Below are 13263 nucleotides of genomic sequence, written 5' to 3'. Positions count from 1 at the left end.
ACGTTTATTTTATGTGGGAGTTAAAGGACATATTCTGATCAAAGATAACTCTGAGGTTCTTACAGTGGTGCTGGAGGCCAGGGCAATACCATCTAGATTAACTATATATATCTGAGTTTAACATCAGAAAATTGCAGGCCATCCAGTTATTTATGTCCTTAAGGCATGCTTGAAGTTTAGCTAACTGGTTTCATCTGGCTTGATTTATAGATATAATTGGGTATCATCTGCATAACAATGAATGTTTATGGAGTGTTTCCTAATAATAAAAAAAAATATATATATATATATATATATATATACATATGCGGCTACCTACTCAATTGGTAAGTCACAGGACTTTCATACGAACTGGACAGCACCGGGCCCTGACAGGATCCACACCTACTGGCTAAAGAAGCTCACTGCACTCCACGAGCGCCTAGCAGTACAAATGAACCAGCCAACCAGTCCCATCCAACAAGCATTGTTAAGGGAACCAGAGGAGCCACCAACTCCTGGTTGACAGAACAGTCACCCAAGACTGCAGAGCCCGACACACCTGTGCACTGCCTGGATTGATTACAAGAAAGCATATGACTCAATGCCGCACACACGCTAGCCGTGGACTAGTGAGCGTGAGAGCCAGTATCCAGGATGAAACATCCAAGATCCACAAGTACATCCAAGACAAGGCCCCAACAGATGACATGCTCAGGGAATGTCTCAGGCAATGGGGAACAGAGGAAGACGTGCTGGAGGAGGGACCACCATGGGAGGACAAACCCCTGCATGGGATGTACCACCGGAACATAACTGAAGTGGCTGATATCAAGAAATCCTACCAATGGCTAGAGCGGGCTGGATTGAAGGACAGCACAGAGGCACTCATCATGGCTGCAAAGGAGCAGGCCCTGAGCACCAGAGCAATAGAGGCCCAGATCTACCACACCAGACAAGACCCAAGGTGTAGGCTGTGCAAAGAGGCTCCTGAGACAATCCTGCACATAACTGCAGGGTGTAAGATGCTGGCAGGAAAATCATACATGGAGCGCCATAACCAAGTGGCTGGCATAGTGTACAGGAACATCTGCACTGAGTATGGACTGGAAACCCCGAGGTCAAAGTGGGAAACACCTCCAAAGGTGGTAGAGAATGACCCAGCCAAGTTCCTGTGGGACTTCCAGATTCAGACTGACAGAATGGTAATGGCGAACCAACCTGACATCGTGGTGGTGGACAAACAGCAGAGGAAAGCCGTTGTGGTTGACGTGGCAATACCAAGTGATGGCAACATCAGGAAAAAGGAACATGAGAAACTAGAGAAATACCAAGGGCTCAGAGAAGAGCTGGAGATGGCCTGGAAGGTGAAGGCAACAGTGGTGCCCGTGGTCATTGGAGCACTTGGGGCAGTGACCCCCAAACTGGAGGAGTGGCTACAGCAGATCCCTGGAAGAACACCAGACATCTCGGTCCAGAAGAGTGCAGTACTAGGAACAGCAAAGATACTGCGCAGAACCCTCAAGCTCCCAGGCCTCTGGTAGAGGACCCGAGCTCGAAGGATGAGACCACCCGCGGAGGGTGAAGGACAAAGTTTTTTTTGTTTTTTTTTTGTATATATGGTGAATAGAATCGGTCCAAGCACAGAACCTTGTGGAATCGTTAACATAACTGAGATCAATCTGATAAATAAGACTTAAACCAGCTTAATGCAGTTCCTTTAATGCAACTGAAATGTTCCAGTCTCTGTAATAGGATGTGATGGTCAATGGTGTCAAATGCAGCACTAAGATCTACCAAGACAAGTACAGAGACAAGCCCATTGTCTGATGCAATTAAAGCATCATTTGTAACTTTCACCAGTGCTGTCTCTGTGCTATGATGCACTCTGAATCCTGACTGAAAATCTTCAAATAAACTATTGATATGTAGAAAGTCACACAACTAATTGGTGACTGCTTTCTCAAGGATCTTAGAGAGAACCCAGAGAAGAGAAGAAGAGGTTTAATTACAGCTACTTTAAAGGACTGTGGTACATATCCTGTTAATAAAGACAGATTGATCATATCTAGTAAATAAGTGCCATCTAAGGGTAAAACTTCTTTAAATAGTTGAGATGGTGTCTAAGAGACAGATCAGGTTTTACAGCAGTTTCTAAGGTTCCTGTGTTTGAAGATAAATCGGTACCAGTTGAGGGCAGGAAATTATGAATTTTGTCTCTAAAAATTAGAATTGTATCATTAAAGAAGCTCATGAAGTAGTAACTACTGAGGGCTATGGGAATACATGGCTCAATAGAGCTGTGACTCTCTGTCAGCCTGGCTACAGAAAAGAAACCTGGTGTTGTTCTTATGTTCCTCCATTAATTATAAGTAATAGGCTGCTCTGGCATTATGGAGGGCCTTCCAATATGTTTTAAGACTATCTTGCCAGACTGAACGAGATTCTTCCACATTGGTGGAACGCCATTTCCTTTCAAGTTTTTTTGCGATGTTTGCTTTAGTTTGGGGGTTATACCATGGAGTTGACCTCCTTTGTTTTGTCTTCTTTTTAAGAGGGGCAATGGAGTCGAGTATCATTCGAGGTGAGCCTGCAGCACTATCAGCAAGATGATAAATTTGGGGAGATAGGATGGGCCTCCTATGCTAACTAAAGTTAGCATAGGAGTTATATTGAGACATGGCATTGAATTAAATGTTGATGGAATCACTTTCTTGAATTTAGCTACAGCACTATCAGATAGACAAATGTCCTGAGAGTGGAGATGTGTTGATAAGGTGGGTTAAGAAGGGGAGGAGGTCAGAAGTGACATACTGGAGGAGAGAGGGTGGGGGGGAATGAAGCTGAAGAGGTTGAGGGAAGGGTGGATGTTAAGTGAGGGTGATGAAGGTGCATGAAGCATCAACTGGGGGGTGGAGGAAATAATTGTGGATATTGCTTACTTTCTTTTCAAAGAAAGCAGCAAAATCCTCCAGGAGGAGAGATAAGGGAGAAGGTCTTGAAGAGCTTTCTAGGATTTGAAACAGAAGTCTGGAACTTGATATGATCTGGAATGATAGAAAGCTGATTTAGCACCAGACAGAAAGGAAGAGAAAGCAAAAAAGAGAGATTGGGAGATGAGAAGGTCCTCCAAGAGTTTGCTTTTTTCTCCATTTAAGCTCAGCCTTTCTCAAGCTACGTCTCTCAGTACGCAGTGAGTCAGACAACCAAGGTGCACATGGAGATGGCCTTGCAGGCCTGGTTGTGAGTGGACAGACGTGGTCCAGACTAGGACAGAGAAGAAAGAAGAGTGGTGGTGGCAGATTCAGGGATTAGGAGAGAGAAGGACTCAGGGAAAGGAGAGATGAGAGAACAGAGGTGAGGTAAGCAGGGAAAAGACAGGGGAGGGCGCTGCGAGTAGAGAGAGTGCAGGTGGGGGTGGGTTGTGAGTGGACGGATAGGAAAGGGGTAAGAAGACAAAAAGTAGTGATCAGTCTGTACTAGAGCAGTGCCAGGTGAAGACAAGGTCCAGCTGGTTGCCAGCCTTGTGAGTGGGGTGGTGGTGGGGGATAGAGAGAGATCAAAAGAAGAGAGCAGACAAAGAGATTCAAACTTCTCTGACTGTTTGTTGAAGTCTCTGAGAATAATGAGTGAAGAGCCACCATCTGGACAGTGTGAGAGGAGTGTGTCCTAACTCCTCAAGGAACTGGCCGAGGGGGTTGGTGGACGATAAATGACATGCCTTTGTACTTCCTTTGCCTTTTGTTAAATCCTCTCACTACTTTGTGAAAAATGTGCTGGAAATGTGTTTTTTCAATTAGCTCTTTATTTGTTCCACCATCTCATCCGTTGTCAAAACTGATTTTTTTCTGGCCTGGTTTAACACAGTGTAAGATGCAGTGTAGAGTGGAAAGTGATATTCTGTCCATTTCCTTGACCAACAGAGCAAAGACAACAGACTAGCAGGACGACCCAGGACGACGAACAGAACTGGACAATGGAGAAAACCAAGCAATTAGAAAACAAACAAACAAAAGTCAACATAAAAACAAAAAGGGAGGATATTAAAAGACACAGACAACTGGCATGTCAAGTAATGGAGGAGATTGAACAACTTTGGGAAGAGACACATAGAGAGAGAAATGAAATTGACTTCCTGAAGACAAAGACGGAGCAGCAACAGGAGGACATTGACAGACTGACAGCTGAAAAACATGGGCAGTACTTATTAATTAAAAGACTGAGATTACAGATAGGAAATGTAATTGAGAAACTCGAGGAGAATAAAAGTGAAGCCACTCAAGAAAAAATGCAACTTCTGAAAATGCGGGCTGAAATATACCAAGAGAGAGAAACTCTGGAAAGAAGACGTAATGAGATCATCAATGAGCGACACAAGTTGGAAATTTTCAAGTATGATAAGACAAAATCACAGGAAAGTAACGAACCTAAAGAATTAATGGAGCAGATAAATCGAGAGCAGGAGATAATGGAGATGCTGATGGCTGACAGTTTGCTGTGTCGAATGAACAAAAATAAGAAAATAATGCTTGAAGCAAAGTATGCAAAAGAACAAATGGAGAAAAACATAACAGACATAAAGCAAGAGTTAAAGAGAAATAAAAGGGACATTTTACAACATAGATATCAAATTGAGCACATCAAACATAAAATGAGTGTAAATAACAACAAGATAAAGCAAACAATTCAAAGATATGTTCAAATGCAGAAAGCCACAGTCCCAGAGATGGAAAGCAGAGAAAGACAGAAAGAAGGAAAAGACACCTTTGACACTGTGAAGATTAAACTTAATAGAATCCAGGAAGAGATGGAGAAACTTTGGGATGTGCTGGAAGTCAGTGAACAACAACTGGAAGTAACTCTGAGTAAGAAGCAGGAGCTGAAGACAGAGACTGGTGGAATGGAAAACATGAAATCTAACTCTCAAAAGCAAAGACAAGACACAAATGTAAGCATGAAGATAACACAGTGGGAAAAAGAGATGCAGAGGCAAAAACAAGCCATAGAGAACAAGTTGGCACAGGTTGAATATGAAAGAGATGAGATAGAAAGAATCAAAACTAAAATACAGACAGAGAGAGAAAACATTGAGAGAGACAGGCAATTAGCTGAAGCAGAAATGCATGCGATGAAGTGTATGAGGGAGCGTACTGAAAGGCAAAAACGGGAGCTGGATGGAAAGTTACAAAGGACAAAGAAAGAGATGAGAGAGATGGAAGTGATGAGTGCAGAGATTGAAATAAAGAAAAAGGAGCTAGTAAAAATGATAAGAATGAGCAGGAGAAAAAAGGAAGAGATCAGCAAGATGAAGGAAGAGATTGAACATGCTAAACAAGGAGACATGGAGGAAAGACAAGATAAGACTGAGGGCCAGAAGTCACCGCAGGTGCTGGAGGTTGACATGGAGGACAGATTTGATGAACAGCAGATATCCAAGATAAGACTTCAACAGGTTGACAGAACCAGAGAAATAATACAACATAAAGAAAATCAGTTTGAGGACGACAACATGGAGACAAGCACCAAGAACAAAGTGAACACTGACATGCAGAGAATGATTCTTGAAGTCGAAGAAATCAGAAAGATGCTACGTAGGGTGAGAGAAGATACAGAGCAAATCAGGAGGGGCTATACAGAAGAAAAGAGCCAAATCAAATGGATGAATTTTAGAGCAAAAAAAAAGAGACAGGAGCTTGACCAATGGCTGGAGAAGACCATGAAAGAGAGGGATGAGTTAGAAATTGTGAAGATAAAGATACAGCGACAAAGGGAGGAGGTTGAACAAAAACTGGAAGATACAATTCAGACTATGGAGGAGATGAAAACTAACATAGAAAACGCTGCTGCAGAGGTTAATAACACCCGGGAGGAGATAATCAAAGCCCAAAGGATGATGGCAGAGAGCAAAGAAAAAGTAAAAAAATACATGGTAAGTCAAATCTTTTTTTCTCTCAATTTTTATTTAATTTTAATCTTGGGCCAGTAATAAGCAGTTCCACAGCAGACATTGTAGCACATCATAGCAGAAAAGCACAGGTGTATTTAATAAAATGAATAATGGCTGCTTTCTTTTTAGCTGTGCCAGTTACAGGAGGTCCAGGTATTGTCCTGAGATGCTTAAATGGACCTGAGCCATCATTAATATTATTAGTTGAACCTGTGCTTTTCCTGCTATTAGTTAGAAATTCTGAAAAAATTACATAGATTCCTTCTCCTTGATTGGAAAATAAAGAATTTACAGATATGCAATCATTGTTCATTTCAAAAGTTTATCTATTGGACCATAATGTCTCCTATTTCGCTGGAGGCTTCAAGTTTCCACATCACACTTGTGTAAGTTGCATATTGGACCATAATTGGCTTCTAAAGTAGTTATGTCACAAAATCCTCCTGTTATGTACACGTCTTATTTTCAGATTTAAAGTGAGCACAGACAAACTTTCCCCCTTCAGCAGATTAATGTGAAAACAGCCCTCTACTGTCAAACTGCACATACATAATTTTGCCCAGTGGAGCTCAAACATCCAAGTACCAATAAGCAAAACACATCCTTGAGTGGAGGGGGACTTTAATGTAATGTGCATCTGTCAACACATCTTGAGATTGTGAGTAGAGATTGGCCTTTCAAGTTTGAAGTAATGCAGTATGAGTACTAAGGTTATAGTTAAAGTAACTTGGCCTACAGTAAGCCCTATACCAGGAATAATAGAAGAGTCAATATGGGCTTAGCTAACTTCATTGAGAAAAAAAAGAAAAAAGGTACATTTATTTGTCATTCTAACACAATGAAATGAAAGTTGTAGCCCCCTTCACGCAACATACACAGAACATATATACAAATATTTAAAATTTGAATAGAATAAAAAAAGAAATATATAAAGTTACTTCCATCCATCCATCCATCCATCCATCCATCCATCTTCTTCCGCTTATCCGGGGCCGGGTCGCGGGGGCAGCAGTCTAAGCAGGGACTCCCAGACTTCCTTCGCCCCAGACACTTCCTCCAGCTCCTCCGGGGGGATCCCGAGGCGTTCCCAGGCCAGCCGAGAGACATAGTCCCTCCAGCGTGTCCTGGGTCTTCCCGGGGCCGCCTCCCGGTGGGACATGCCCAGAACACCTCCCGAGGGAGGCGTCCAGGAGGCATCCGGATCAGATGCCCTAGCCACCTCAGCTGGCTCCTCTGGACGTGGAGGAGCAGCGGCTCTACTCCGAGCTCCCCGTGTGACTGAGCTCCTCACCCCTATCTCTAAGGGAGCGCCCAGCCACTCGGCGGAGGAAGCCCATTTCGGCCGCTTGTATCCGCGATCTTGTCCTTTCGGTCACTACCCAAAGCTCATGACCATAGGTGAGGGCAGGAGCGTAGATTGACCGTAAATCGAGAGCTTTGTCTTTCGACTCAGCTCCTTCTTTACCACAACGGTCCGATACAGCGCCCGCATCACTGCAGGCGCTGCACCGATCCGCCTGTCAATCTCACGCTCCATCCGTCCCTCACTCGTGAACAAGACCCCGAGATACTTAAACTCCTCCACTTGGGGCAAGGACTCCACACCCACGCGAAGAGAGCAAACCACCTTTTCCGGTCAAGAACCATGGCCTCAGATTTGGAAGAGCTGATTCTCATCCCAGCTGCTTCACACTCGGCTGCAAACCGTCCCAGTGCATGCTGCAGGTCCTGGTTTGAAGAAGCCATCAGAACGACATCATCTGCAAACAGCAGAGATGAGATCCTGTGGTTCCCAAACCGGACACCCTCCGGCCCCTGACTGCGCCTAGAAATTCTGTCCATATAAATTATGAACAGAACCGGTGACAAAGGGCAGCCCTGGCGGAGTCCAACATGCACCGGGAACAGGTCTGACTTACTGCCGGCAATGCGAACACAGCTCCTGCTCCGGTTATACAGGGACCGGACAGCCCTTAGCAAAGGGCCCCGGACCCCATACTCCCAGAGCACTCCCCACAAAGCGCCCGGGGCACACGGTCGAATGCCTTCTCCAGATCCACAAAGCACATGTGGACTGGTTGGGCAAACTCCCATGAACCCTCGAGCACCCGATGGAGAGTATAGAGCTGGTCCAGTGTTCCACGACCGGGGCGAAAACCACTCTGCTCCTCCTGAATCCGAGGTTCGACTATCGGACGAATTCTCCTCTCCAGTACCCTGGAATAGACCTTACCGGGAGGCTGAGAAGTGTGATCCCTCTGTGATTGGAACACACCCTCCGGTCCCCTTCTTATACAGAGGGACCACCACCCCGGTCTGCCAGTCCAGAGGCACTGTCCCAGACCGCCACGCGATGTTGCAGAGACGTGTCAGCCAAGACAGTCCCACAACATCCAGAGACTTAAGATACTCAGGACGGATCTCATCCACCCCCAAGCCTTGCCACCAAGGAGCTTGCCAACAACCTCAGTGACTTCGGCCAGGGTGATGGATGAGTCCGCCTCCGGGTCCCCAGCCTCCGCTTCCTCTTGGAAGACGTGACAGCGGGATTGAGGAGATCCTCAAAGTATTCCTTCCACCGTCCGACAACATCCCCAGTCGAGGTCAACAGCTCTCCACCCGCACCGTACAAGGTGTTGGTGAAGCACTGCTTCCCCTCCTGAGCCGTCGGACGGTTTGCCAGAATTTCTTTGAGGCCGACCGATAGTCCTCCTCCATGGCCTCTCCGAACCTCTCCCAGTCCTGAGTTTTTGCCTCTGTGACCACACGGGCTGCAGCACGCTTAGCCTGCCGGTACCTGTCAGCTGCCTCGGGAGTCCCACGAGCCAACAAGGCCCGATAGGACTCCTTCTTCAGCCTGACGGCATCCCTTACTTCCGCGTCCACCACCGTGTTCGGGGGATTGCCGCCGCGACAGGCACCAGAAACCTTGTGACCACAGCTACGAGCCGCCGCATCGACAATGGAGGTGGAAAACATGGTCCACTCAGACTCAATGTCCCCAACCTCCCGGGATCTGGGAGAAGCTCTCCGGAGGTGTGAGTTGTAGACCCTGCTGACAGAGGGCTCCGCCAGACGTTCCCAGCAGACCCTCACGATACGCTTGGGCCTGCCAAGTCTGTCCGGCTTCCTCCCCGCCAGCGGATCCAACTCACCACCAGGTGGTGATCGGTTGACAGCTCCGCCCCTCTCTTCACCCGAGTGTCCAAGACACGCGGCGGAGGTCAGATGATACGACAACAAAGTCGATCATCGACCTCCGCCTAGGGTGTCCTGGTGCCACGTGCACTGATGGACACCCTTGTGCTTGAACATGGTGTTAGTTATGGACAAACTGTAACTAGCACAGAAGTCCAACAACTGAACACCGCTCGGGTTCAGATCAGGGGCCGTTCCTTCCGATTACCCCTCTCCAGGTGTCACTGTCGTTGCCCACGTGGGCGTTGAAGTCCCCAGTAGAACAACGGAGTCCCCGGGTGGTGCACTGTCTAGTACCCCTCCCAGGGACTCCAAGAAGGCCTGGTACTCTGCACTGCTGTTCGGCCCGTAGGCCGCCACAACAGTGAGAGACCTGTCCCCACCCGGAGGCGGAGGGACGCGACCCTCTCGTTCACTGGGGTAAACTCCAACACGTGGCGGCTGAGCTGTGGGGCTATGAGCAGGCCCACACCAGCCCGCCGCCTCTCCCCGCCCGGCAACGCCAGAGAAATGGAGCGTCCAGCCCTCTCGAGAGACGGGTTCCAGAGCCCAGGCTGTGCGTGGAGGCGAGGCCGACTATATCTAGCCGGTAACGCTCAACCTCCCGCACAAGCTCAGGCTCCTTCCCCCAGCGAAGTGACATTCCATGTCCCTAGAGCCAGTTTCTGTGTCCGGAGATCTGGTCGCCGAAGCCCCTGCCTTCGACTGCCGCCCAGATCTCTCTGCACCGGCCCCTACGGATCCTCCTGCGGTGGTGGGTCCACGGGAGGACGGCCCCACGTCGCTCCTTCGGGCTGTGCCCGGCCGGGCCCCGTGGGAAAGGCCCGCCACCAGGCGCTCGCCGTCGGGCACCCACCCCAGGCCTGGCTCCAGGGTGGGGCCCGGTAGCGCCAATCCGGGCGACGTAACTGGCCTTGATTTTAAATAATCCATAAGGGTCTTCTGAACCGCTCTTGGTCTGACCCGTCACCCTGGACCTGTTTGCCATGGGTGACCCTACCAGGGGCATACAGCCCCAGGCAACATAGCTCCCAGGGTCATTCGGGTACTCAAACCCCTCCACCACGTTAAGGTGGCGGTTCAAGGAGGGGCATACACAGAACATATATACAAATATTTAAAATTTGAATAGAATAAAAAAAGAAATATATAAAGTTACTTATATACATATATTATCACCAGCATAACAGCATTTATGGTGGAGTGCAGAGGTTGAGTTGAGGAGTCTCCCAGCCTGAGAGAAGAAGCTGCTCTGTAGTCTGGTGTTATGGCAGCGGATACTTCTGTATGTCTTTCCAGACGGCAGCAGGGTGAACAGGCTGTGGTGCAGAAGTAAATTCTGGTATACTGCATGATTTCGAATCACGACTGTTTAAATTTAAAGGATAAGGCTTGAGATATTCTATATACACACACATTATATTGTTATTGTCATTAATCCCATTCAGACCCAAAACAACAATATTCATTACTTTCTGACTTCCCTACCCTGTTCCTTGGCTCTCAGCTCCAAGCCCATTTTTTTCTTACTGAAGACGTAAATCTTTAAAAACACCTCAAAAATATATAGTTTCATTTTTTGAAAAAGCTCAGCACTTTCCTAAAACAGCCTGACACTGTAGTTTTTAATCAAACATTACTCCAACAGGAAGAAATAGTGCATTTACTGGGGACTATTCCACGGCACATTAATACACATTTGGCACTCTAGTGAGTATTTCTGGCGGCAGGACAGTGTATATGGGATTGAGTCCAAATAAACTACTGTGTAGTATACGTATATGAAAATATTTCATTATTCCCCCACTCCATGAGGACTTGGTTTCATGAAAAGGAGTTACAGCACAGCCAGCTCAAAGGTAGCTCTAAATATTGTTCCATTTCATTACATCTTGCATCAGATCTACCTATTCAAATGTTTCCATAAAATCTTTTATTACCACTTACACATTCTTTGTAAATATTAAATCCAAAAAAATACAAAATAGAGACCTAATAGAAGTATTCTAATCCCCAGCCCCAACCACGAGGCCTCCAGGATATTAGAGAAGCATGTTAAGTTGCCTTTCCATAAGAATTACATGTCTTTGCTTTGGTGCCAACAACACAGACCATACAGAGATCTAGAGCTGGTAATCTAGAAGATAACTAGCCTTACATACATCCATCCCAGGCTAGCTGGTATTGGTTTACTGTAATGTCAGCACTTTAAAGATACGTATAATGTTTAAATTACCTTATGCAATAGTTTCCTTTTTACCAATAAGTATCTGTAGAAAAATAGACATTCAAAAGTAATGGATTGATTTTATTGTCACAACTGGTGAATTCCGGCAACAGAGGGAGGGGGACTCAAACACAGACATTCGAGGCAGTTAAGCAATATATCGAAAAGGTGAAGATACATAAGCTTACTGGCATGGGTAGAAAGTCCAAACAGAAGTAACCGAGAGTCGGCAGGTAAACAGGAATGAGGCACTGACAATCTGGCACTGACTGGGGAGAAGGGGCTGGTTTAAGTACTGACAAGAGTAATTGGGGAATGAGGAACAGGTGGAACGGGGACTGGTGGGAAAGTCTGAGGGCATCTGGTGGATGGATGGAGATGGCAAGTCCGGAGAGTTCCTAGGAAATGCATGGGCCTGGGGAAGGTGGGAATGTGGCTGAAAGAAGGGACAGAGGCAGAGGTTGCGACAGTTACAGTATTCATTGAAATCACACTTACAGTAATACATACTTTCATTTTAGTAACAGAGTATTTGGCAGTCTGCTATTAATACTTTTACTTAAGTCTTTTATTTTTACTTAAGAAAAACAATGACATTTTTTTTCTTTTGTGAAGGATAAGCTGAATTCCTTGAAAGCTCAGGTCAGCAAATGGATATTGACAGAATCTACAATCAAAAATACTTTTTCAGTGAATACATCTAAACTTCAAGAACCACAGAAAGAAACACACAGAGACTCCCTCAAAGATCAAACATTTGAAATTCTAACAGGCAAACAAGGAGCAGAGGATGAAATTACAAAGGAGACCATGTCTTTAACATTACAAGACCAGCATCAAAGTGAAGAAATAAAAGAACAGGAACAAATGCATTCAGAGCACAAACAGAGACAAGACCTCCATTTTTTTGCAGTGGATATAAAAGAAGAGCAGACTGTTTTCTTACAGATGCAAACAGAAATACATGAAGAAAAAATGGATGATGATCAGACAGAATTAATGATAAATGTAAGAGAAAAGGAAAAAGTGGAAAAACAGATATCCAAACTCAAGGAGAGACAGGAGAAAATAAGGGAGCAAATAAAGTATGCTATGGAGAACATGGAGGAAACAAATCAAGAAATTAAAAGGCTCATTATGGAAGTAAATGACCTACAGAGCCAGAGACCAGAGACTGAACCTGGGTTACAAATTACAGTCAGGGAAACAGGAAATGTGGAGGAGGGAGTAACTGGACTGCTGAAAAGAACAGAACACAAAGACATTTTGAGGGTTAACACCAATGTTTTCAAACATGAAATAGTTAAATATGAAGTACAACTGCAAAAAGAGAAGAATGGCAATAAGATGAAACAAGAAGTAATTGATGAGTCTGACTTTATAAGTTTGGATGTTGGGAAGCAAAAAGGAGTCAAGAGAAGCCAGGAGTCAAGAGAAGATCTACAGGCACATATTGAAAAGATGGATGAAGGTTCTTATAAAAAGGACACAGGAAGCGCTGATATACAAAGACTTAAAGAAGAGATTTCTAGAACACAAGAAATCATAAGATTAGTGAAACTAGAACTTGAAAACCAAGCTCAAGAAAGTAACATCGACAAAGATCATGAAGACGAAGACAATGACATTGAAGGATTGCTACAAGACATGAAACAATTCCAAGAACTTTTGAAAATGGTAAAAAGTGTAATGAGGCAAAGTGAAATGCACCTGAAAGAAGAAATGAGCAACATGAAATTGATGAAAATGGCAGCAAAAAAACAGAAAAGAGAACTGGATCAGAGGTTAGAGAAAACTTTGAGAGAAAGAGATGAATTAGATATTTTAAAAATAAAAATGCAGAGACAAACTGAAGTGACTGAGCAGAAGTTGGAGAAAATTGCAAAAGGTAAGAGCACCATAGAGAAAATGG

At 45.3% G+C, this 13263-nt stretch overlaps 1 protein-coding gene across 2 annotated transcripts in view; it reads left to right on the top strand.

Moving 5' to 3' along the window:
• Positions 1-13263, top strand: part of LOC122888421 (trichohyalin-like) — an 81236-nt gene that overhangs the window by 4054 nt on the left and 63919 nt on the right. For both annotated transcript variants that reach the window (XM_044222858.1, XM_044222857.1), the window contains exon 4: positions 3903-5908. In XM_044222858.1, coding sequence (XP_044078793.1) covers positions 3903-5908 — 2006 coding nt within the window. The remainder of the gene's footprint in view (positions 1-3902; positions 5909-13263) is intronic.

This window comes from Siniperca chuatsi, linkage group LG14 (genome assembly GCF_020085105.1).
Source record: "Siniperca chuatsi isolate FFG_IHB_CAS linkage group LG14, ASM2008510v1, whole genome shotgun sequence".
Classification (NCBI taxonomy): Eukaryota; Metazoa; Chordata; class Actinopteri; order Centrarchiformes; family Sinipercidae; genus Siniperca; species Siniperca chuatsi.
Note: the sequence above shows the minus strand (reverse complement) of the source record. Positions and strands in the feature narration are given on the sequence as shown.